At 48.2% G+C, this 26,691-nt stretch overlaps 2 protein-coding genes across 3 annotated transcripts in view; both read right to left on the reverse strand.

Moving 5' to 3' along the window:
* Piwil4 (piwi like RNA-mediated gene silencing 4) overlaps positions 1 to 10,138 on the reverse strand; it is a 34,907-nt gene extending 24,769 nt beyond the window's left edge. Inside the window, exons 1-5 of one of the 2 annotated variants that reach the window (XM_041657786.1) lie at positions 10,046 to 10,138; positions 9,117 to 9,183; positions 7,708 to 7,836; positions 5,532 to 5,746; positions 1,347 to 1,468 (exon numbers count right to left, since the gene is read on the reverse strand). In XM_041657786.1, the coding sequence (XP_041513720.1) occupies positions 1,347 to 1,468; positions 5,532 to 5,746; positions 7,708 to 7,836; positions 9,117 to 9,183; positions 10,046 to 10,138 (626 nt within the window). Of the gene's footprint in view, positions 1 to 1,346; positions 1,469 to 5,531; positions 5,747 to 7,707; positions 7,837 to 9,116; positions 9,184 to 10,035 lie in introns of both variants that reach the window. The other variant, XM_041657787.1, reaches the window with a different exon arrangement.
* A 10,286-nt stretch (positions 10,139 to 20,424) lies between these two features.
* Fut4 (fucosyltransferase 4) lies at positions 20,425 to 24,435 on the reverse strand. The gene has a single exon (XM_041656685.1). It carries the CDS (start codon positions 24,074 to 24,076, stop codon positions 22,751 to 22,753), a length of 1,326 nt encoding a protein of 441 aa, XP_041512619.1. The 5' UTR covers positions 24,077 to 24,435; the 3' UTR covers positions 20,425 to 22,750.
* Positions 24,436 to 26,691: the final 2,256 nt, after the last annotated feature.

Raw genomic sequence — 26,691 nt, forward strand, 5'->3', positions numbered from 1 at the left:
TGTGGAATCTGGCCCACATGCACACACATACACACATACACACACACACACAGTGCTGTGTGGAATCTGGCCCACATACACACACATACACACACACACACACACACACACACACGCAGTGCTGTATGGAACCTGACACATGCACTCATACACACACATAGTATTGTGTGGAGCCTGATTCATGTGCACGCACACACACATAATGCTGTGTGGAACCTCACACACACACACACACACACAGGCTGTGTGAGACCTGGCACACACGCACGCACGCACACACACACAATGCTGTGTGAGACCTGGCACACACGCACGCACGCACACACACACAATGCTGTGTGAGACCTGGCACACACGCACGCACACACACACACACACATGCTGTGTGAGACCTGGCACACACACACACACACACACATGCTGTGTGAGACCTGGCACACACGCACGCACGCACACACACACATGCTGTGTGAGACCTGGCACACACGCACGCACGCACACACACACAATGCTGTGTGAGACCTGGCACACACACACACACACACGCACGCACGCGCACACACACACACACACAATGCTGTGTGAGACCTGGCACACACACACACACGCTGTGTGAGACCTGGCACACACACACACACACACACACATGCTGTGTGAGACCTGGCACACACGCACGCACGCACACACACACAATGCTGTGTGAGACCTGGCACACACGCACGCACGCACACACACACAGAGCATTCACTTGCTTTCGAGTGTCATCAGGGAGGCTTGCTCAGTTTTCTTGTTCCGCCTCCAAGTCCTATCAATGGAAAATCTGTTTTGACCAAGTGTAGAGAGGGGCCAGGGATCTCACACTGGTCAAATCCCTTCATCCCCAAGGTAACTTTGGACCACATGCCTCTCAGTCCGTTCTAAAGACTGTCAAAAGCTTACATACAACCAGTTCCCTTCCTGCACTCGTGCTGGGAAGTCCTATGTGGGGCTTGGGATAGAGCCAGGGCAGCACACAGCTAGTGGCAGCCTCGTATGTCCCAAACCAGCCAGCTAGTGGAGAACCGAATCCACCATCCGGCCAATTCCTACTCAGTGACCTTGAGTCTGGGGTCAGAGTAGGGCAGTGCACAGGAAGTGAAGAAAAGACTAAAAGCAATAGGGTCTAACTTTTGGACAAGACTGAATAAAGAGGATTTGGGTCAAAGGGATGGAAGGTGTCCCATCTTACTGCCAGAGTACATCAACGATGGTGAAAATCATGCCCGAGCTGCTGCTGGCTCGTTCCCACACAGCCCGGAGCCATCCCATCAATACCCAGGCTGTGCGCCGAAGGCCAAACAACTTACTTTTTGAAGATGACGTTGAAGAAGTGAATGCACACTGGGGAGGTGGAGGGCAGCTGGCTGCTGAGCGTGAGCGTGATCCTCACAGTCTCACCTCCTTGCGTGTCACATGTCAGTTCTGTAACCTGGGAACGGCAGCAGTAAAGGGTACAGCTTACCCTCAGGTGGTCAGGACACAGATCCTATACAACAGCCGTATCCGCGTGACCAACGGAGCTGAGGGTGCTGGTGTGCGGGCTATTCCCATCCACCTCTGGGGGTCAAATTACAACTCTGATGAAGACATTCCCTCAAGAAAATCCCACGTGTGCACATATAGTTAGAGGAGCAATGTACATATTCTTAGGAAGCAGCAGACTGCCTGGCCCCTTCCAAGTTCATGAATTCATGAGAAATTCCTCAAAAAGTGTATTCACAAAGCAGGAAACTGGGGGAGAGGAAATCCTTAAAGGAAAGGGCCAGACGAGAGGAAGAGGAAGATGAGGGAAATACAGCAGAGAAAACGTGGGTGCTAGGATGGGTAATTTCATTCTATTAATAAAAGCTTGCAAAGGGTTGTTGAAAGTCTTAGGGATCGTCCAGAATGGAACCGTTCTAGCAATGTAAGGACCACAGGGATAGGCTCTGTATCAACCGCCGGACTAAAGGAAGCCCTAAGTCACCAGGGGCTGGAGAGATGGCTCTATAGTCACCTGTTCTTGCAGGGGACTAGAGTCTGGTTCTTAACCATTCACACTGGGCTGCCCACAGCTGCTGTAACTCCGACTCCGTATGATCTGATACCCTCTTCTACACTGAGGATGCACGCGTGCGCGCGCACACACACACACCACATATAATTAAAAATAAATCTTTAAACAGCTACAAAGAAACCTCTAAATCATGCAGGGCTCAATACAGAATTTTCATATCCAAGCGTTCACAAATCAGCCAATAAATGTCAATGACCAGGGATGTTTCAAAGGGAAATGAATCCGAAGTCAGCTCACTAGCAAGCATGTGCATAGTCACATCCACCTTCTTCTAGTTTCAGGGTCAGTTTTTACAGCAGGAACTGAACTGCACAGAGGCAAAGAGAAACCTGTCCTTCTGCATGGGGTGGGGTACTGCCCTGGGGAGACTCCTGGTCTCAGACAACTCACACAGAAGTGGCAAAGTCCCCTTCACAGGAGTAGAAGGGACATCCTGCTCCCAGCCCTGCTGGGACCACAGCAAAAGGATGTGGACAACAATAGGTGTTGGAGAAGAACTGAAGGGAGCTGGCAGCAGGCAGTCTTGGAAATTTCCCAAGATCAAACACTTCGTCCCCCTTGATCCCCTCTCAGCAAACACCAACAGCTTCTGCACTTCCTCCATGTGTTCCTGGGCCCGCCCCCTCCAGTTCCCAAGCTGCCAACCTCCCACTGCACATTTCTCCCCCCCCCACCCACCCACAACCCGCCACCTGAGCAATCCACACGCCTTATAGCATCCGCACAGCAATGTTTCTAAGTGACTTCAACTGCTCTGGTACCACCATCCCACACGCTTAGACTATGGATGCTGTGTCTTCCTGTCTACTGCGTGCCCCAGAGGAAGCTGTTCCAATGCTTGGAGCTTCTCCACTATCTCTAAAGCGGGAGCGAGGCCAGCTGGAGCTGCAGGACTGTGCAGATAAATAGGCCACTCCAGGATCTTTATCTTCCTGCAGAGCACAGGCAGCCACAAAGGTCAAACAGAGAACAGCATTTTGGGTTTTTGTTCAAGTCCTTTTGACACACTGCCCGGGCTATCCCATTTCTCTTCCCACCTCTTTCAGGAAACCTCAAGAGGATGTGACTGGGAGACTCTGCTGTGGTGCTTCACTGATCCGTAAGAGACAAACTCTTCTCCTATCTTCAGTGTCCAAAAGGACCTTCAAGGCCACTTCCACACCTCACTAATTAAACTTCGATGACCAAACTTTCTCAAATGCGCCCCTCCCTTCTGTCGTTCAGCAGCCATTCCCCACTGCCTACCTCCCTGACTCTGACATTCTTCTGAAGACACTAATCATAACTCTTCAGGAGTCCTGTTCTTCACCATGCTCCGAGTTCTGACTTTGAGGTAAGATCCTCGAGCTCTCTGAGCTCCAGGAGTGATAAAAGGGTTAAACACACGGTGCCATTAAGAGCATGGCAGGGCCCGGGTGGTGGTGGCGCACGCCTTTAATCCCAGCACTCGGGAGGCAGAGGCAGGCGGATCTCTGTGAGTTCGAGACCAGCCTGCTCTACAAGAGCTAGTTCCAGCACAGGCTCCAAAACCACAGAGAAACCCTGTCTCGAAAAACCAAAAGAAAAAAAAGAGCCTGGCAGGGCACATGGCCAACAAATGTAGTCTGGTAGATATAGCAGGAGCATAATGATAGTTGTGATGCTGATCCAAAGACCTGCCGAGCATAGCACTCTACACTCAGTAAGTGCACAGTCAATGTTAGTATAATAAAAATACTAATGCAATACTGATTATTACTACGGCACTTGGACATTCGACCTCGCTGTGTTCATCTGTAACTCTGATGTTAAGCTGAAAGCCTCTTAGAGAAAAGACGGCTGCTGTACCTGTCTTTATTTTCTTCATGGTGCTAACACCTGAAGTACGTAGTCCACTCTACAAGTACACAAAGGTGGAAAGAGATGTAAGCAAATAAACCTTCCAGCTCACAGATGGAGTCCGGGATAATACTAGAAGGCCACAAGGCAGCCCGAAGGCGGCTTCCAGAAGTATGGACAGGAATATAATGAAGACAAGGAACTCTTCAAATCCTGATAAACAGCCTAGAAAGGTGGGGATTGGCACGGCTAGAGGGTCGGAGTCATTGTGAGGATGCTCACTGTAACTGAGTGACAGGACGTAGAGCAAATAAAGGACACAGTAAGCTCTGTCTACACCAGCGTCACCTCATCTGGGGATAAGGCCAACAGATGCTCTGTCTTACAGCCGACCTTGTCACCTGCGTCCTCACTGACTCCATCCCCAACACGCAGATGTGTCTGACACACACGACATGCTAGTTCTGGACTGACAGGAGCAGTGCTCACCTATTCCTGGCATGCGCAGAACAGAATTTCTCCAGCTTACTAGGAACAACTAAGGTAAACTGGACCATGCCGGTGACACACAAGTGACCTCTAACACCACTGAAGCTTCTCAGCTAATGCTAAAAACACGACTCCAAGGACAAGCTGATCTTAATCCTGACAAGATGCTGGAGACACATCCTAAGAATATTAATATGCTACATTCATCAACATGTCACTGGACAAAGGACTGACGGGCAATAAAATCACTCCAAAAGCAGATTCCGGGGATCTGAGCCACCACATCTCACCACTGGTACCATCCCTTTCAATGTCTTACAGAGGATAAAGGAATGCTCAGAAACTCGTTTCTTATGGAAAATCCCAACACCTTTCTTGTTTAGCAAGGTTAGCTATCCTATGCTGTGGGCACCACAGCGCTTAAAAATGGGGAGCTCGCTGACGCATCAAAGGTCTAATCCTGTGTTCTACTGTAACTCTTTAAAGCCGGGCTCTTTCTTCTCATAGTAATATGGATCCTGTTTTAAAACAGAAATATTGAGAGACCAATGCCTACTGATATCTATTTATGGTATGGTAATGTTGAAAAAAGGAAGATCAAACATTAAACTACTTCAGTGGTCTCATTTTGCAAACACTTTTAGAATTGACATCAGTAACTCATCTCTCCTGTGGCTTAGTGAGGGATGACAGAAAGGATGGTCTTACATTCAGAAACAGACACGGAATTATTTGGCCACACAGGCACCCTGCACGGGGGCAAGAGCGTGCAGAAATGCCAGCCTCGGAGCCATGGAAATGGTGATTCTATAGGTTCCACCTGCTTGGAGGTTTCCAAGTTCATCTGTCTTAAGAATGTGCAGCTCTTGAATGTTCAGCATGCTGGAACCTCAGTTTTATCTATGACGTCAATGGTGACGGTGACGTCTTAGAAACCTTTGGGCTCTTAAGCAAGGGAGTGGGGACGAGGAAGTAGAATGGGAAACACTCCTTCAAATGTCAAGAAAATAAAGAATCTTCTCTGCACATACATAAGCAAATATATCCATGCATGCACACGCTCATGTGTGCACACGCACGTGTACACACACACAGAGAGAGACAGAGAGAAATAGTGACCACACTGTACCTTTTGGTCCAGCTTTTCTGAGAGGAAAAGGCTTGTGCCATCAAATGCTTTTGTCTTGTTCACAAGTTTGCTGTGGCTATAAAGCAAAGCAATCTTCAGCCTCCTTGAGGCTAAGTCTGGGCTATACGTGACATGGTACTGGTACAGCTGCCAATCCTGGGGCAAATCTAAACTAAAGAGATTCGTAACCAGCCGCAGAGGGATTCCGCTAGAACCTGGGGGAAGGAAAAGACACTTTTCACCAGAGGAGCACATCATGTTAATATTAATCATATTTTTAAAAATTGCAGAGGGGGGAGGGCCTTGGACTTCCCACAGGGCAGGGTACCCTGCCCTCCCTTAGGACTGGAGGGGGAGGAAGTGGGAATTTTGAATGGTATTATTTATAAAGCAATAAAAAAAAGAAAGAAAAGAAAAGAGAAAATTGCACATGAACCGTGATTGCTACAAAGCAGCGGCTTTTGATCAGTGGTGTGGGGTTAAACCTTTGCATCTCCAACCTGGCAATGCCACTGGGAGTTAATGTGAGTTTGTGTGCACAACGGACCTCCAAAGACAGAGGAACAGATGTGACTTCCCAAGCTTGGGAGGAGAAGCATCTGAAGGTGACTGCCTGGGCCCCTGGCGCGGCACCTTCCAGATGGGTCTCTGTGATGCAGATCAGTTAGCGAGATTACAAACCCAACAGAAACAAAGGCCTAGCCCATTCTCGCCATGAATGATACAACTCCCAAACTCTAAGACACTGAGCGAATCAGAAGCAGGATGCAGAAATTCTGATGACGTTCTAGCAATAGTCGGAACACTGAGTAGGCCTCCAAAGAAGTAGAGGTGGGTCATGGGTCAGCACGACTTGGCCTTCTGTTTCATACGGGCACATGGAGCCCATGTGTGCTTCCCGGAATGCCTTCCCCTACGGACATTTCTGCTCTCAGCTTAAACATCTGCAGGACAAAATCAGAGCCAGACAGAACATAGCTGGCTGTTCAGAGGATGTCACAAGCTCCTCCCCAGGACAGAATCTAGACGGGTACCAATGACTTTGTTCTCACTTGTCTTGACAGAAAATGATGAAATTTGTATCTTTCTACTACACATACACTAGTTTGTTTTTTTCATGGAGGATAGACAGTACTTGTATACTTCAGTGCCCTCGGTCTGGGCCTATGATCAATGTTTTTGGCACAGGCAGGAGATAATTATGTCATTTTTGCCTAAGGAAAAATTTTGGTCTCCCGCATTCTTAGTGAAGGGCGACACATGAGGAGCAGGCAGAGCCTTGGAGATCATCTGCACCCGTGTGTCCAGGCAGCAGCAGGCCCTCTCAGTGCCCAGGTCAGGAAGGTCTGTAAATCAGTGCGCATCATGGAGGGAGGGGCTAAAAGGACTTGATTCTTATCATTTGTGTGCTCAACTGCATGCACCTGCGTGCAGGTGTCCATGGGGCTAGACAGCTGTGCACCTCCTTGGAGCTGGCGTTACAGGTGTTTGTGAGGGGCCTGACAGGAACAGTGGGATCTGAACATCAGTCCTTTCTAGTGAGGTGTGTGCTCTTCACCACCCAGCCCTCTCTCCAGTTCAAGGACAGCAGAAGGAGCCCACAGCACCAGCATGCAGGGAGGTGACACCTTCTGGGAAATGTTATGTCAGCTGTGTGGCTACCTGCTAGGTAACAACACCTGTTTCTTATTATGCTGCTTTAAAAAAACAAACAAACAGAAATTCCAATTAGTGAGGAGGGAGACACAAAGCTTCCTGCAAATCCAAAGAAAACCACAGACCCTGCTTCCAGAAGGGGCGTCAGTTCACACCTGTGTGTGCCATTTGGGAAGGAGCCTGGAGTCTGAATAAAGAGGGGCCCCCGTTGGCTGAGCTTTCCTTTCTACAGCTAAAATCCCCACAGGCTGATTCTCCACATAGGGTCAGGGCTGGAAAGAGAAGACACATCTCCCTATGTCTTCCCCAAGTGAGAAGGGGGTATCTTTCCTAAAAGTGAGATGTGGTTTGAGGAGGTTCTGTGTTTCTAACACTCTGAGTGCCCAGACAATGTCTTCAAAAGAACAGACGGTCAATAGCTCTCAGGTGATTAACACAGTTCCCTGTTTTAGAACTAGAAACATACGTTCCGTGGCAAGCCCTGGTAACCTTTAAATAGTGACAAGAAGGGACTGGCTACCTAGTTTACAGTCTTTCACGTGTGCCATCTTCTCCCTGGTACAGACACTCAAGTCTACGAAGTCCCGTGTGACTTGGCCTCCTTCCATGAAGGAGCGTCCACTATCATCGGAAGAGACGGTAACCTCATCTGGAAGAAGAACAAAATACATTATGGTGGACCGACTGTGTGCACCCTGGACATCAGTCAAAACGGGTCTTCCTGCGATGTCCTGCATTGCCAACACACCCGACTATACAGAAGACTTCAGCCTCCGCGCTGAAAATTACAGAGGAAGCGCAGGATGTTTAACCAGAAATACTAGTGTTAGCTTTCAGAATACATAGACTTCCTCTTCTTGACTCAGCAGACCGCTGACTCCCTGCGCCCAGGTCCACCTGCTAACAAGTGACAGTGAACTCCTTCTCCTTCAGTTCTAGGGTAACTGTACTCTGAAGAGATCCAGGCTAGCACAGGGGATCGCTCACTTGGATCACTGAAAGCAGAAACCACCCAGGCCTAGCCATCAGGAACCAGATTGTTCCTAAAGAAGATGGGAAGACAGAGTCCACCTCAGCGTCTACCATGTGCCTTAGATCACAGAACAAGCAAACCCCAATACACCTGGCACTCAAGCTGTGTGATCTAGAGGGGACAGGGATCCTGAGACTGAACCTGGCTTCACTGACGTGTCCCCCAGGTGGGAGGGAGAGGAAAGCGGTGGTGTGTGTGGCTGGTCTCTCCCACCCTGTAAATGAATGCTTTGGTCTTTGTGCTCTGTATTTTTGGAATGTGTTTTTCAAGGGCTGGGAAAAGTAACTCAGTAGGCAAAGTGCTTGTCTCTAGCACACATGAGACCCCAAATCCAATCTCCAGAGCCATGCAAAATGGGTGATGTACACTTGCAATCCCAGTACAGAAGGGCTGGGGGTAGAGGCAGGGGATTCAGAAATTAAGGCCATCTTCAGGAATACAGTAAGTTTGAAGCTAGTTGGGCGCTGAGACTCTGTCTCAAGGGTGGTGAGGTTTCAGAATTATTCCCTGAGCAGAAAGAATCAGAAAACTGGTTTCCCCATCTGAATCCCTGTGTCCCAAGCATGACCAGGAAGCTCAGAGAACCCACAGTGAACATGTGAGGATGACCCTTGTGAGGACGACCCATGTGAGGACGACCCGACCTGTGTGAGGATGACCCGCGTGAGAACGGCCCATGTGAGGACAGCCTGTGAGGACAACCCGACCTGTGTGAGTATGACCCTTGTGAGGACGACCCTTGTGAGGACGACCCGTGTGAGGATGACCCGACCTGTGTGAGGATGACCCTTGTGTCTGATGACCCGTGGGAAAGGGAACAGAGCGGTCAATGGAGCCTGCTGTTTCAGGGCTCGGTGGGTCTCTCCGCTCTGTTAAACAGATCCAGCTGCACCCACCTGACTGTGAAATGTCACTGGCTCCACTGCTGGACACCTGACTGTCCCGAGGACTGGAGAACATGGCCTTCAAAGCAGAGAGAAAGTTTGCTCAGATTTAAATCAACTCACAACCCACAAGGTTGCCAAGAGGCAAGAGCGGTATCATGTCTGATATAAATTACCACGATCCAGCAGCAGAAAACACTAAGAGGTAGAAACCGTGAGGGACATGAGGGAGGAGGTCATTCCCCAGTGAAGGCTATGGAGAAGCGGAAGCCCTCTCCCCTTGCCATGCGTGAGCCCGCTGGCATCTGAGCACGAGCCAGGTGACAATGTTAGAGCCCAGAGGGTAAGAGGTGGAAGTAGGACCCTGAAAACCCCCGTAAACAGAACCAAAACTAGTCCACAAAACCAGTTAGTAACATTATTGGCCATTAATATTTTCTCTGCAGAAACTTCTCTTTGCCCAAGAAATTGTTGTACCTTGGCCTGTTTGCTTTTGTTTTTTTAAAGAGCAAATCAAGAGAACACTAAAGGATAACAAAGGCAAAATGATCACAGACTGAGGGCTCTGGTCTGAGGCTAAGTTTCTCCAATTCGTGGGTGTGTAGCTGTTACTCAGGACTGGTTCAGTCTGACCACCCAAAACCAGCAAACAGCCACACTCTGAGCGCTTGCTCAACCAACAGCAGCAGACTCTAAGCCACATCCGAATTGGACAGGACTTCTACTATGAGTTACCAAGCCGAATTATCGCTAAGAAAGTAGAAGGCGGTTCCACATCTTCTATCCACACTGCCTTTTGCACTTCCGGGTCTCAACAACAGTATCTAGTCACTTGGGGGGGAAAAAAAGGTGGAAACCCTGGGAAGAAAGGAGAAGTCAGGGAAGAGAAGCAGGCCGGGGGAAGCAATGCAGGGATGGCCACAGGGAGGACAGGGAGAAACACTCACCACGAGATTTCCTGGGGTGCTCCCCACTTCTCTGGCACCATGGTGGGGGGCCATGCCTCGTGCCCTCACTCGAGCCCGGCCACTCATGTTCCTGAGTGTGCAGAGGCTTTCCTGAGCTCCTGAGCCTCTACAGAGCTGTCTTCTCCTTGGTGAGGAGACAGCGAGACTCTGACTTGGAAGTTGCTCCTGAGACCCTGGCGGTAAACAGCTAGCAGAGCGTGGGCGTGTGGCGCACGTGGACCCCCAAACTGCGCAGGAGCAGTAGGGCGGCAGTGGGCCCCGAGTCACATGGCAGGAAATCTATCTCTGTCTCTCTCCTCCCCTTCCTTTCTCTTTCTCATTCTTTCCAACTCTCCCATTTTTTTCTTCTCCATGCCTCCTCATTTGCTATAAATGCCCAGCTTACAGTCTTTATCATTTTGAGAATGTGTCTCTCTGCTCCTGGTTTTCAGAAATTACCCCAATCATATATATATATATATATATATATATATATATTTTATAAAGCTGCATGACATACCACTCTGGACCCGATGGGAAGCTTGTGCGGAGGTTATAAAATGCGTTCATCTGGGTGCTGTTAGGGTGTACCCTGAGAAGAGGGGAGAGCCACGTGTGGAACGTTAGAAGACGGACCATTAGACTAATGGTGCCCTAGAAATGGATGGAGCATTGTCAATCGATCCTAAAGAAATTAGGCTGGAGGCTAGAGAGGGCTTAGTGGCTAAGAGTACTTGTTGCTCTTTCAGAGGACCTGGGCTTGGTTCCCAGCACCCGCAAAGTGACTCACAACTGTCTGGAACTCCAGGTTCCGAAGACCTGGCACCCTCTTCTGCCCTCCTTGGGCTCCAGTGCACAAATAGACACGCCAATAAAAACGTGTTTTAAAAGTCTAATTCAGGCCAGAGTCTTGAAGACTCTAAGAGGTGCACAGCTGGTGGAAGGGAGAGCTTCCAGGGTGACTTCACTGGGGACAAAGCTGCTTCTGTGACCATGGGTGAGTCACCATAGTTGAGCATGATGTGTCTCAGCCTGTGAAGAGCAGTATTGTACCTGCACACACTGTTTGGAGGTGCATGCAGGCTCCCTAAGTGTGCTGACTGCATGCACTGTGTTTGGAGGTCCGTGCAGGCTCCCTAAGTGTGCTGACTGCATGCACTGTGTTTGCAGGTCCGTGTGGGCTCCCTAAGTGTGGCCTGCGTGCACTGTTTGGAGGTCCATGCCGGCCCCCTAAGTGTGCTGACTGCATGCACTGTGTTTGGAGGTCCGTGCAGACTCCCTAAGCGTGCTGACTGCTGTGTGGCACTTTTCTCTGGGACGAAAACCTTGTGTTTTGGAGGAGGCTCCAAGTGCTCCATCAGCAGCGTCTGGATAATCGACTGAGGATTGGAGAAAGTATGTGAATCCCTGGGTGTTCTGAGGAGTGAACAATCCATCCCGCAGGCAAGTTCTTGGGCTCAGAAAATAACTCAAAGGTTATTTCCTACACCTGCCCATACACTAGGCCTCTCTTTCTCAACCATAGAGAAGCTGTAGGAGAGCTGAAAGGTACTTTCAAACCAGGTGAGCGACCTGGAAGAGACTAACCTGCCGAAGGGGCCCCACCAGCTGAGCTGCCTGCAAGTTCTGCAGTAAACTCTGTGTTTCCGGCTTCCATGAAAGGATGCCCATGCTGGGGTGGGTTTTTTTAATGATGCAGCCTCTTGGATAGGAACAGCCTGAACCATTTCCTTCCAGCGACAGGAAAGCACTGCCAGGTGTCTAAACAATAAAGAAAAGGGACATGGGAAGCAGGGATTAAAAGCAACAAATTTGAAAGCAGCAAAATTTAATTCCTCTGGTGTCTTAGAACCTTCAGAAGCTGGGACAGTAAAGTCAAGTGTGCAGTTGAAGGCATAAATGTAAAAAACAAGGACTCTCTTAGCACACTAGGTTTTCCATATAACAGTATGGATTAAAGCCCAGAGTTTGAAGAAAAATGATTATTATTTAAGGAAAATCACTCATATATAGTCTTATCTTATGTACCATTGAAAAGAAAAAAGGGGAGGAAAGGGAAGAGAGAGGAGGGGGAAATGGGAGGGGAGAGAGAGAGGTGAAGAAGAAGGAAGGGAGGAAGGAAATGACAGGAAAATGATGCAAAAACACACTTCTCAGTTCCCAGGGAGAAAGAGCTAGTTTATTCTGGAACCAAATTACGGGGGGGGGGGGGGGGCATGGCTTGTGAACATGGGGCTAGGTTACCCCAGGTTCCAATGTGGAGACAGGTTCATGGCATTTTTTATGGTAACAGAATAAAGAAAGTTACAATTCACAGCATGAAGCACCATTAATAAAATCTCAGGGTCAGAAATTGGCGTTCAACCTGAAGATCCAAAAAGCAAAACAGCCAGCCACTGACTCTTACCTCAACCTCAGTCTGAAATGGCAATCCTGCCTCCAGGAATCTCAGAATGCTGAGAGCTGTCTCCCCCCCACCTCTCCCTCCCCTCTCATCTTATATTCTTCTCTAGGGCTGGCATTAATGACATGCACCACTGAGATTAAAGGCACGCACCACCCAATTTCCATGGCAACTAGTGTGGCTACTGGGATTAAAGGTGTGTGTCAGTTACCATACTCTGGTCTGTAAGGCTGACCAGTGGGACTGTTTTACTTTCAAATCTTCAGGCAGGCTTTATTTATTAAAACACAATTGCAATGCCACTAGAACAGCACTTTCGACATACCTTGGTGCAAGCATCTGGGAGGCGGGTTCCTGAAGGATGGAGGAGCCTCTACCATGGGCCTCAGATGTTATAGTTCAATTGGCATTTGTAGACACATTCACAAAAGAAACTGCAGCAGATCGGCAGGCAGTAGAAGAAAGAGGGAAAGGGGTTTATAATTTATCTTGGAAAGTCAACCATAACTTCTCCTGTACTTGATATCAGCGGTGGGTCACCCAATCCTGATCAAATCACGTGACTGTTGATGCCAGGAGGCCAGAACCAATGGTTGTCATCGTGGCGATGGCAAGAGGCAGTATAAGCCTGAAGTATCCTGTGTGGACCAGGATCTTTGCAGATCCCAGGTCAGCTAGACCTCTGGCAAAGAGCATTTGTTCAAAAACTGTGTCTTTGTTCCTCCCCAAGAAGGCCTGACAAACTGTAGGACTTCCAGCATTACCTTGAGATGTATTTATTTGATCACCAAGACAGAATGTAGAAGTAGAAGCCTTTTAAAATGTTGATTTAACCTCAGGGGAACCAGAAAATCAGAGGGTAGGATGGCTGTGTCTAGTTGCTAGGAGAGCAAAATCCCCATGGAGATTAGTCATTTTGAAGGTTCTCCTTGAGCACAGCTCTCATTTTAACTATAACTTTAGTGACAACGTTCAGGTAGACAACATACTAAGGCCAGAGGCAGCAATGCTGACTTCTTCCGGATAGCATTAGAGGAACTTAGTCTGTAGTTGGGAGATGCTTCCCTAAACTGCAGGGCTCTGATGTTTCAGGGTTTCTGTGAGTGTTCTAGACTGGTTCCACACATGCTGATATTTCCTCCTAGAACAGACATTTATGTGGCAATAGCATATGTTGGAGTTATTTGTTGTGGACACAGAAGCCACAGATCTCATCTTAAGAGAAAGAAGAGATGATTTATTCTAGAGCCACTTGGGGCGATCGTGGCTCAGGAACACAGACTTAGGTTATCTAAACCCCAGGTTCTAGTATGGAAGCAGCTTAACAGTTTTCATAGTTTTTCTTTTAAAAAAGAAAACAAACTATCTTTTTTCATTTTACATACCAATCCCAGATTTCACTCTCTCACCTCCTCCCATACCCTCCACTTTCCTCCTTCCATCCACACCTCCGTGTACTCCTCAGAGAGGGTAAGGCACATTGCTTTAGGCAGGGTCCAAGGCCCTCCCTACTATATCTAGGCTGAGCAAGGTATCCATCCAAAGAGAATGGGATCCCAAAAAGTCAGTACAAGCAATAGGGATAAATCCTGGTGCCACTGCCAGTGGCCCCGCAGTCTGCCCCAGCCATACAACTGACACTCACATTCAGAGGGTCTAGTTTGGTCCTATGATGATTCCTTCCCAGTCTGGCTACAGTTGGTAAAGGAAAATAGATAAGATCGCAAGACAAAATCGGGAGCATGGGGGTGGGGGGAGAAGGGAAGGCGGAAGGGGAAGATGAGGGGAGAAGAGGGAGGAGAGTTTAAGGGAACAGGAGAGTCAAGATGGAGGAAGGACAGAGATGAGAGCAAGGAAGGAGATATTTTGATTGAGGGAACATGGGGCTAGCAGGAAACCTGCCACTAGAAAAATTTCCAGGAATCTATAAAGATGACCCCAACTCAGACCCTAAGCAATTGACGAGAAGGTGCCTGAACTGGCCTTGCCCTGTAGTCAGATTGATGACTATCTTAAATGTCACCTTAGAACCTTCATCCAGCAACTGATGGAAACAGATGCAGAGACCTGCAGTGGAGCACTGGACTGAGCTCCCAAAGTCCAGTTGAAGAGTGGGAGGAGTGAGAATATGAGCAAAGAGATCAAGACTACGATGGGGACACCCTCTGAAGCAGTCTACCTGAGCTAATGGGAGCTCACCAGCTCTGCTCTTAGACCATGATGAGGACACCCTCTGAAGCAGTCCACCTGAGCTAATGGAGGCACCAACTCCTTTCCTATAGTTGTCTTATCTATAATTTATTTACTTCTATTTCATTTGCATTCATATTTTGCCTCCACATATATCTGTGTGAGGGTGTTAGATCTTGGGATTAGAGACAGTTGTTAGCTGCCATGTGGGTGCTGGGAATTGAACCCAATTCATCTGGAAGAGCAGTCAGTGCCCTTAAGTGCTGAGTCATGTCTCCAGCCCCCCAGTTTTTATAGTTTTAAGGAACAGAGAAAGTCATAAATTAAGGCAAATTTAAAACACATTGGTGAGCTGGGCAGTGGTGGCACACGCCTTTAATCCCAGCACTCGGGAGGCAGAGACAGGCGGATCTCTGTGAGTTTGAGGCCAGCCTGGGCTACAGAGTGAGTTGTAGGACAGGCTCCAAAGCTACAGAGAAACCCTGTCTTGAAGAGAAAAAAAAAAGCCACCCACATTGGTGAGATGGGCACCTATGCCTTTAATCCCAGCACTCAGAAGACTTTAGTCTACAAAGTGAGTTCCAGGACAGTCAGGACTATTACACAGAGAAACCCTGTCTAGAAAAACAAACCAAAACAAAAAATCCAAACACATTGATGAGTACTTTAGAGAGGCAGGTACAGCGAGATGGGGAAAGCTTTCCTATAGGACCAAGGTGCTACCTGGTGACATCTTAGCTTGTGGATTGGTAGAAGCCAGTTGCTTGCTAGGGCAATGGCTCCTACTCAGCTGCTCTCTGTTATCATGAGACGTTAGTTTTGTTGTGAAGAGAGCAAGGAACAGCTGTTCTGGAGGGCCAGAACTTAGCACAAGCGAAGGTCATTAGCCTCTGGGCTTGCAACTTTCCAGTCTGCACAGTCCTGAAATTCTGATCAGCCAATCATCTACACGTCCGTTTCCCTGGTGAACGTGTCTGACCGTTTTTTGTCCTCAGTGTCCTCATATCTCCTGGTCCCAGCGTAGAGCCTGCGCAGAAGGCTTTCTCAACACACTAGCTGTTGGCAGTCACTTCTTCTGCTTTGGGAAAGATCCTTTACAAATATGTAGCATGTGGTCTAATGGAAGATTCTCATTGCCACAGTATTAGATGAGACTCGGCCATCTCAAACGGCATGCACTTATTCATCTGTTGCATATGTGTGTGGACATGTGGGGGCAAGCACATGCCATACACACATGTGGCAGTCAGAGGACAACTTTTGGGAATCAGTTTGCTCCTTCCTTCCACCAAGTGGGACCTGAAGCTCAAACTCTGATCATCAGGCTGTGGCCAGTGCCTTCATCCTCTGAACCAGTTCATTGGTCCAAGACACAGCAACTTAAAAAATACTAAAGATCTCAAAATGAATGTCATAAAAATGCATTTCATACATATTACTAGCAGTTGTCTTACAAGCAATGAAAATGAACTTTATATCCTCCCTTTTCTTTAAAAGAACGTTGGTGTTTGCTTCCAAAAGTCCCTATCTTTAAAAGTAGACATTGAGAATCAATGAAGTATGCTAACCAGAATTTAATAAAGGGCAACGAAAGATATTTTTTTTTTCCCAGATAAAAAAGGAGTATTCAACCGGGCAGTGGTAGCACATACCTTTAATCCTAGCACTTGGGAGGCAGAGGCAGGTAGATCTCTGTGAGTTCAAGGACAACCTGGTCTACAAGAGCTAGTTCTAGGACAGCTAGGACTGTTACACAGAGAAACCCTGTCTTGAAAATAACAAACAAAAAAAGTAGTGTAAGTCCCCAAGTCCCGGTCTCTGGCCTCCATCTTTGGAGGCCCTGTCCCTGTACCCACCAAGCCTTGACCCCTCCCTGGAGGAGTGTCAAGACAGCCCGCCAAAATCTTGACCACTCCCCCAGTTTATTTAAACTGCTTCCCCAGAAAGTTCCCCTGTGGTCCCCCCACTTCCCCACCCCCATTGCATTGATGCGGCTTCCTGGTTTCCCCTCGGGGCTACCCGCATTATACTGGAGAGTATGTGGGGTAAGGGGAACACTTTTCCATTGTTGGTGGGAGTACAAACTTGTATAGCGGGCTTTGGAAATCAGTATGGCAATTTCTCAGAAAATTAGGAAATAATCTTCCTCAAGAACCAGCAATACCACTTTTGGATATATAACCAAAGGAAGTTCATTCATACCACAAGAACATGTCCTCAACTATGTTCATAGCAGCATTATTTGTAACAGCCAGAACCTGAAAACAACCTAGATACCTCTCAACCAAAAACTGGATAAAGAAAATGTGGTACATTTACACAATGGAGTACTTCTCAGCAGGAAAAAATAATGATATCTTGAAATTTGTAGGCAAATGGATGGATCTGGAAAAAAACATATTGAGTGAGGTAACTCAAACCCAGAAAAACAAATATATGTACTTACTCATAAGTGACTTTTAGACATAAAGCAAACAAAAACCAGCCTACAATTCACAACCCCAGAGAACCTAGACAGCAAAGAGGACCTTAAGAGAGACATTCATGGATCTAAATAGAAAGGAGAAAAAGACAAGATCTCCTGAGTAAGTTGGGAGCATGGGGGGTCACCGGAGAGGGCAGAAGGGGAGAGGAGAGGAAAGTAGGGGAGTGGAGAAAAAATGTATAGCACAATAAAAACATTCAAAAAAGAGAATCTGCTATAATGAACCTGGGTTTGATACTTATTCCTTATTCAGATAGTTCCTACTTTGATTTCACTTCCACAGAGGCTGTTTCATGCTGCACAAAGGTTTCTTCTCAGCAAAGGGTACAGAAGATAGCACTCTTTACGTCGGCATGGTGGACGGTGCTAATCTTTAAGCCGGCACAGTGAACAGTGCTGATCTTTAAGTGGACGAGGTGGACGGTGCTCTTTAAATCCGCATGGTGGACGGTGCTGATCTTTAAGCGGACGTAGTGTATGGTGCTGATCTTTAAGTGGACGAGGTGGACGGTGCTAATCTTTAAGTCGGCAGGGTGGACGGTGCTGACCTTTAAGTGGACATAATGGATGGTGCTCTTTAAATCCGCACTGGTGGACGGTGCTAATCTTTAAACCAGCGAACAGTTCTCTTAAACCGGCCCTCACTCTGGTTTTCTTCCACTTCTTGCCCTTCAACCTTCCATTCCCTCTTCTCCCCTTCTCTCCCCACTCGCCCGTTCTTCGGACTCATTGTTTCAGGCTCTCTTCACTTGGTCTCACTGGCTCCATGTCCACTCTCCACTCCCCAGCCAACTTTGCACTTCTAGCTCATACGTTATTGACTCTTCTTTCCTGGCAGCCCTGCTCCTGTTAGATGTCCATGGTGGTTCTGTTTTCTCCTTTAGTGCTTAAGTGAGCTCTCACCATGTGTGTACCGAAGAGGACAGGAAAAAGAGAATCCCTAGTTTTGGTTTCATGCTCACATCTTCCTCTCCTGGCGATGGTGTGCCCTCTATAAAGAATAAAGCTTCCCTTTCCAGCTGCCAGCCTACCACTCCCCCATTAGGTTCCCAGTCTTTTTATTCTACCCAAACTTGATATTACCTAATGTGGTGGACAGAAGCTCGTAACTACACTGTTGAGAACATAGGAACATGTGGGGAAACAAGTCCAGTTGAAAGACAAGTGTGTGCCCTTGCAAACCAGCACCATTAAAAAGGACCAGCTAAGGTAGCCTGGGTGCAGCTCCACACTGGCAAACCAGTGCAGAACCGGGGAACTCATAAACTCCACCCTCCCGAAGACCGGATTTGCTGAGTCGGGCAGCGGTGGTACACTTGGGACTTGGGAGGCAGAAACAGGTCTACAGAGCAAGTTCCAGGACAGCCAGGGCTACACAGAGAAACTCTGTGTCTAAAACTCAAAAAAGAAGAAAGGAAGGAAGGGAGGGAGGGAGGGAGGGAGGGAGGGAGGGAGGGGAAGAAAGAAAGAAAGAAAGAAAGAGAGAGAGAGAGAGAGAAAGAATGAAAGAAAGAAAGAGAAAGAAAGGCTGGATTTGTTAAGAGACATTGTAACTTAAAGGTCCCTGAGAACAGGCAGGAGTAACCTGAAATGTATACTGTGTTCTTATTCACCAAACTGAACACTTGAACACCAAGAACTTGGCTTCTCTCCTCTTCTGGGTATCTGGGAAGTGTAACACACAATCACACACACACACACACACACACACACACACACACACACACACACTGAAGCTAAATCCCACATTATCCCCTCCTTCTCCACCCCACCCCCTGGTTTGCTGCCAGTTTCCTGCTCTGAGGTGTGAATCCACCAGAGGGCAATTAACTCTCTAAACTCTGGGGAGCCAATTAGCAGAATAAGAGCAAGTGGAACCACAAGGTCCCAAGAGCTTTTGTCCAGCCCCTTATTTGCAGTTCAAGTGACCAGAGGCTCAAGGAGTGAGACACACGGCACATTACCATCGCCTTAGGCAAGTCCTTTAGAGGGTATGGACCTTGGCGCCTCCCTCTGTGGGAGGGACTGGACTAATTGAACAGTTTCTAGGCTCATCCTGGGGGGGGGGCCAGGACTATGTTGAGGGTGTTACCTCATCCACCTCTGTACCTCCATATATGATTACCTTCAATTAGAGATGAGACTACCAAAACACAGAAAAGCTCAATAACTTGCCCAAGATCGGCAACTAGGGAATGTTGCAAAGCTGGTCTAAGAACCCACTAAAATCCACCTCCAGAATTCTTAAATCCTAATTATTAAATCAAGGAATGCCCATCATGTTATACTTTTTAAAAACAGTTAAGTTTTCCAAATGTCTTCCATTGTCTATAAACAAACTAAACTAAGAGCTGAGTTGGTGAACTCTGGTTTTTGTTTTTTGGGGTTTTTTTTGTTTGTTTGTTTGTTTGGTTGGTTGGTTGGTTTTGGTTTTTCAAGACAGGGTTTCTCTGTAGCTTTGGAGCCTGGACTGGAACTAGCTCTTGTAGACCATGCTGGCCTCAAATTCACAGAGATCCATCTGCCTCTGCTGGGATTAAAGGCATGTGCCACCACCACCCCGCTGGTGAACTCTAAAGCTAGCAGCTAGTATCTCTGCTGGTTCTGCCTCCTCCAGGCTTCTCCTGCTCTCCTATAGCAGAGGAAGATACAGGCATAGACTGTCCAGCCTGCAGAGCACAGACATAGACTGTCCAGCCCGCAGGGTACAGGCATAGACTGTCCAGCCCACAGAGTGGAAACTAGTCACTCTGGCTATACAGAAACTGTCTGCTAAGCTCTGTCCAGAGCCTTCAAAGACTTGCTTTTGCAATGGTACAGCAGCTTACACTTTGCCTAGGCACATGTCATTCTTCAGGATGGTTCCTTACAGTCATTCATGTGATAAAAAGGAAGCTACAACTCAAGAACTTAAATGACTTGCCTGATTTAGGCCACAGAAGCAGAAAGTGGCCAAGCCACAGTCTCAGGTTCTGGCTCCCAACAACAAGCTCTTTCCTGAAGTCATCCTGGCACCCTAAGTGTCTTCCTCTTACTGTCAGGCGAGGGCTTGGGAACACAAAAGAATCTAAGCACTGCCAGCAAGTTCTCCTGGTTTTGAAGACGATCCTTCCCGAGTCCCTCAATGGAAGGAGGGTCATCCAAGGGTAAAAATGTTACGTTTGGGATCAACTTGGAAGGGAAGGTTATGCCTTAAACAAAGTCATGACAATCACATAAAATACATTTAACATACATAACACATTCAGAAGCACTCTTCCCCATAATAATCATTCCGCAAACATAGGCTAGTTTAACATAAATTTAATGCAAAGGGTATAGGTGAAACAATCCATAACAATTTAATTACAAAGCTTTACCAAAATAATTTTTTTCAGGAAAAAAAAACCATAGGCACTTCTAGTCTGAAAATACAAGCTTAGAAAAAAAAATTGTATGATTCTGAAATATGGCTTAGCTTTAAGAACTTACTTGGAATACACAATATGATATGACTAACCTTCCTTTTTCAGGTTGATTCTGTAATAGATTTTGATATTTAATTTCAAGAAATGTAAAATGCATATGAGGGCAACTTAAACTCACTGCAAAGAAGGAAATGTGTGTGTGTGTGTGTGTGTGTGTGTGTGTATAATCAGCTGCCTAAATCATGGGAGGCATCATTACTTCCTAGCCCAGGGAAAAGTCAGGTATTCTCTCTCCACACTTCACAGAAGAGGGACTCTATGCCCAGCGTCACCCCTCATCCCAGTGTTCCCCCAGCTGGAAAGCAGAGTTTACCAGATTACCAAATCCTAAACTCTCTCCTACTGCCCAGTGTGGATCTCTAACAACACCAAGACCCCGGTCAACATTTCATCAATACTCATTTTAAAAACAGAACTTTTAAGCTGGGTGTGGTGATGCACACCTTTAAATCCTGGCCCTTGGAAGGCAGGGATGGTGGGTCTCTGAGTTCAAGGCCAGCCTGGTGGAGGAGGAGGAGGAGAAGAAGTAGAGAGTTCTAGGACTCTACAGAGAAACCCTGTCTTGAAAAAGCAAAACAAAGAGAACCCAGAACTTTTGTTTTGCCTTTGCTGGGTGGCTGGTGCTCTGTAATTGTGGTTCTGCCCACACTATAACACTAGAGGGAGGAAACGTTATTCACAGCTTTTAATTGCCGCCTTTAGGGAAGAGAACAAACAAAAACACCTGGACCTAAGCTCTAGGCTGAGAACCTGACCTAAAACTCTGGGCGGCAGAACTCTAATCTTGGAACCTGCCCATAACAGTGACCAAAGGTCCTAGCTTGACAGCGTGAAGCCTTCTGATTGACAGCATAAAGCCTTCTGATTTATGAACGATGCTTTATTTTTGTGACCAAAATCCCTATTCACTGTGGCAGTGGTAGAGAAGGCACTTCTCAGACCTTTCTGTACCTCCCGGGGAGCTCAAGCCCAGTGTTTGGCACAAGCAGGCATGCCCTGACTTCTGTTGAACTTGGAAAGTCCAGGAGTGGATTTTCAAGATTGGTCCACAGATAGGCTCAAAGGCACTATAGAATCAGTGTACTGAGATACAGATTCAGAGGAGAACCTGGAGGTTTCAGCGTTTAACAAAGAACAGACAACTAATTTGAAGGCACTAGTTCAGTTCCATTTAACAACAACAACAAAAAGGACAGAAACAGAACAACCATATAACAGACACACAAAAGATTTTTTTTTCCTTTTGCACAAACCCATAGTTCATCAAAGTCTCTTTTACTGTTCTCTCTGCACAGCACTGCCAACGCTGCTTATTCCAGTTTAAACTTCAGGTCCAGCAGAGACACGAAATAAACAACTTTGTGGACGTGACACTATCATTGATGTCTCTTCCGTTGTAAACACTGATAGGAAAAGGGCAAGAAGATATGTGTGCTTTTTCATATTTGTATTTTTAATGCTTTCTTAATCCAGCTTATAGGGACATATGAAGACAGAAGAAACACTTAGGAGGTGATCATTCACATTGTGAAGGGATTTTCCATTTATTTCTATCAAATACCGTCCTCTCCTAGGGCCCCGAGTTTGATGTGTTGCTTAAATGCAGCTTGTCAGGAATAGGTTTCTAGTGCAAAGTGAGGTGCCCCCACATCTTCACCTTGACGTTCCGCTGAGGAAAACTTTGCCTCTTGTTTTCTATTCACAGGCTGGGGACACCAACAGCTGGTGAAGGAAATCAATGGCTTCTATTTTCCAGGATTGGATGATTTGAAAAATTCAACCATCAAAGAAAAACCCACTCTGGACACAGTCCTCCCCCATCTCACACTGAGCTTTCAAAACCAGCGGTCTTCTCCTCACTGGTCCAAGCGACCGTGGGCTAGAGAATTAAGAGGCCGATGGCCAGAAGGAAAAGCCACTTCTTCCCATGGATGGCAGGTATGGAAGAGAGCCTCCATCCTCACCCTGGATACCACTGCCCCTTAACAGAGAGCCAGCCCAGCTCTCCGTAAAAAGTCACGCGGGCCTGGGAATGTTCCCATCCTATCTTTGTGCCAAATAATAATCGGTATCTCATCTTTTCCCCATCAAGCAGAATTGGGTATTTTAAAACTTCAGCCGAAGAGATGTAGTCAATTCACAGCAGAGTGGCCTCACCGCTCAAACCAGCCTGCCAAGTTGCGGATACTCTTGGGCTGGTCCCCAGAGGTCTGCACAGCTTGGCAAGTCCTGCACCACGGCTCATCCCAAAAGGAGGTAATGTGCACAGCATAGCTCCGGCGCCAGTGGAAGTAGCGGCGATAGACAGCCACATTTCGGTCAAGAAAGAGCAGGTAGGCTGCCAGGGAGGCAGCATTAGGGAAATCATCCACGTGGATGAAAGCACCACGAGGCACAAAGCGCTCATAGTTGGCACGGTCAGGACCTAGCACCACTGGCACGGCCCCGGCCAGGAAGGCATTCCGCCACAGCTTCTCAGTGATGTAATCCACGTGCTGCGAGTTCTCAAAGGCCAGGTAAAACTTGTAGCGGGCCACAGTGTGCAGCAGTCCGCTAGCTGGCACCGGCTGTCCGGGTCCCGCCCGACCAAACACGTCCACAGGCACATGCCGGCTCAACTGGTGGTAATAACGGACCCGTGCATGGTGTTCATTCCAGTGGCTCACAACCCAGGCCACCAGGCCCCGCTTGCGTGCCAGCGGGGGAGCCAGGCCTGGTGGCTGGTCAGTTGGGTGGCTTCTGGGGTAGAGGAAGCCATAGGGCACGAAGACGTCCGAATCGGCCCGATAGGACAAGGTCCAATTGAAAAGGTTCTTAGCCAAGCCTCGCAGCCCAGGGGTGTGGGAGGGTGATTCGAAGTTCATCCACACCCAGCGCTGACCCGGAGGTCTAGAGCCTGCGGTCTCCAGGGCTTCGCCTGCTAGCATCGCCGCTCCCTCATGGTCGTCGAATAAGCGTAGCTCCAGAGCCTCGTCGGTGCGCACTTGGGCGCCCCAGGGCGGGGGCCAGTCGGGGGGTCCCTTCACCAGATCGCGGTGGTGGAACAGCACTGCTTGAGCTTCCCCGTAGGCCGCGCGGTCGGTGAGCAAGCGGCAGCCGCTGATGTTGAAGCGCAGGCTGCAATCAGGGGGAGGCCTAGAGTAGCCGCCGCGCCCCGCAAAAGGTTCCCACCAGAGCAGCACGCTAACTGGGCGCGGCGGAGCTGGGGACGCCCAGGGCAGCTGCGGCAGCTGTCCCCAGCAGATGCAGGCGGTCAACGCGGTGCACAGCAGTCCTGTTGCAGTCAGCGCAGAGGAGCTCAGGGGTAATCCCCAGCCTCCGCGCCGTGCGCGTCGCCGGACCCCTGGTGTCCCCATGCAGAGCCCAGGAGCCGCCGCCTCGGTTCGCCACGCGTCCACCGACCGCGAGGGGCGGCACCGGCTCTCATACTGCAGCAGCTCACGACCGGCCCGGGCCGTGGAGTGGGACGGGCGGGGCATCCGTAGGCCCGCGGGCGGTGCCGCGCCCCTCCCAGGTCCAGCGCGAGGTGAGCCCCGCGGACAGCCTGGCCCGGCGCCACCCTGTCCCTCCCAGACACTTCGCCCTCAGACCTGCGGGGCCGGGCCCGGGGCGTTTTCTGCTGCGCCTGCGCTGGTTCCCTTGTACAGCAAGGGCTCCTGGGCTCCTCAATTGCTCCCGGTTGGAGCCTCACCCCGGGTCGCAGTCGCGCCTCTCTGTGCGAGTGTGTCCGCTGTCCCCGCGCCTAGGTGGCCTGAGCCTTCACCTTTCAGAGTAGTGGACTTGAGAGGTCCCCAGAAGTCTCTAGGCGGTGGTGTGGGTGGATGGGGTCGGGTGTGAGCTTGTGATTGCACTCCAGAGCTCAGAGCAGAAACAGCTTCCTTCCGTATTGCCTGGTGCTTGGCCAGTGACGCCCCGGGCGGGGTGGGGGTGGGGATGGGAGTGGGGGTGGTGGTGAAGCTGGACTCAAGCCCTAGAAAAAGGACTGTAGACCAGATCTTGGAGACCTGCAAGACAGGCCAGCTGTGGAGTCAGGCACGGACTCAGAGCAGTGTGACAGGTCCTAGAAACACTGCAAAGGGAGCTCGTGGAGACATCACAGTACAGAAGGCAAAAGTGTTATCTGAGTTATGGAAATGCAGTCTATCCTTGACTCCCCACCAGAAAAAGAAAGGGGGGGGGAGTTTTAAGGCGTTTATTTCACTGAAACGGATCATGCACGCGACTTTACCCAATAAACCATCTAAGTTTGCCTCAGTTTCTCCACACCATATATTTGCAGTCTGATTTTTTTAGGTTTATTTAATTCTGTGTTTATAGATGTTTTGCCTGTATGTGTACTGCACGCATGCCTGGTGCCACAGAGGTCAGAAGAGAGCGTGGGATCCCCATGGTTGTGAGCCACCATATCAGTACTCTGTGAAAGAAACAAGTGCCCTTAAGCACTGAGCCACCCATCTTTCCAGCCCCCGCAAGCAAACAGATTTTTGAACGTGAATATTCAATGTAAGGATGACACATAAGAACTTTTAAATATGAGCAGACAAGTCACACACATGCGCGTGGAGCATACTGCTGCAGGGAGACATCCCCAGTCAATTCTAACTTCAGATACTCTGATTTGCATAAGAAGTTTGATGCCCACTAATGTGAGTTGACTGGACAGCTTTTGTACAGCCCTTGAGCCCAATTGCAGGCCAACAGCATTCCTTGTGCTACGGAGCTGAGGATGAATAGCTGCATGAATGAAGATTCACTGTTTTTAAACACTTAAGAAGTAATTTCTACTCCCAGGAAGGTAATGCAAAATACTTGGGACTATAAAATGATGAATAAATGTTCTATGTTCGTGATTGCGCCCAAGTTAAGGCTGCGCTAATTTGTCACGTGTACCTAGATGGTTACAGCTAGGTATCTGCATCTGCGATCACATGGGAAGCTTAACCCCAGGGCTAGACCCTCTCTTATTGAGTCATTCAGCTGTTATTAGCTGGAATTCTAAAAGCGGGGGCGGGGGTGCTGATTTAATTAGAGAAAGCAATTTTGAGAAGAGTTTTAGCTCCGGCCTGCAGTGTGTCCACATAAGCTAGGGAGAACCTGTTGGGAGGGGGCCCTTCACATCATCACCACAGGAAACACACCTGAATTTGCCTTTTGAATGTGTTTTCATTGGTTTGTTTTAATTTTTTAAAATGCTTATTACATCTTTATTCATTTGTTTTGCGTTGGTGCAGAGGACAACTGGCAGAAAGGGAGTCCCTCCTCCTATCATATGGGTCCTGAAAAATCAAGAGAAGAATGTAGAAGCTTCTAGTAGTGTCTTCTGGTGGCTCTTCCTACCAGCATTCAGGAACAGGGTGGGAGCTCCTACTGTTTAGACTCATCTTCCCACACCCTACAACATTTTATAGTATTTCTAGGGTAATGTTTTAAATTTAAAAAAAAATGAAATTCAACAATTTTTATTCAAAAATAGAAGTTTCAGTAATTTCCCACTGTTTGGAGTCAGGGCCTCTTATAGCCCAAGCTGTTCTTGAGTTGACTACACAGCTGGATACTAGCCTTGAATTTCTGATCTTCCTGCCTTCACCTCCTAAATCCTGGGATTATAGGTATGAACCGCTAAGCCTAGCTTGCTTTTGGTTTTATTAACATAAGAGCTATAAAGGCACAGACCACATGTGTTAATTGAAAGGAGTGTGTTGGTTTTCCTCTTATGCCACAGACAGTTGGGGGGAAGAGATCACTGAAGCCTGGGGAAGAGGATCACTGGAATAATTCAGAACAGTTAACATGAGGGAAAAGAGCTGAGATGATTGTGCAAGTTTGTGTCCAACCTGGAGGCAAGAAAGTGATGTGAGATTCATAACTGAAAGTGAAATTTTGTCACATGTGAGGGTAGATATATGGACGTAAGGATTCCTGCTAAGCTGGTCTGCTCACACGTGTAGACTCTGGTGAACAGGCATGTTGAATTTTGTCACATGTGAGGGTAGATATATGGATGTAAGGGTTCCTGCTAAGGTGGCCTGCTCGCACGTGTAGACTCTGGTGAACAGGTGTGTTGGTTCAGGAAAGACAACAAGCTTTTCGCTTC

The sequence above is a fragment of the Microtus oregoni genome, unplaced genomic scaffold (genome assembly GCF_018167655.1).
Source record: "Microtus oregoni isolate MIOR12 unplaced genomic scaffold, Mior012 000008F_ref0000371, whole genome shotgun sequence".
Lineage (NCBI taxonomy): Eukaryota > Metazoa > Chordata > Mammalia > Rodentia > Cricetidae > Microtus > Microtus oregoni.

Coding starts and splice junctions, on each gene's coding strand:
- Fut4 (XM_041656685.1), bottom strand. CDS start 24,076: ATGCCCCGCCCGTCCCACTCCACGGCCCGGGCCGGTCGTGAGCTGCTG.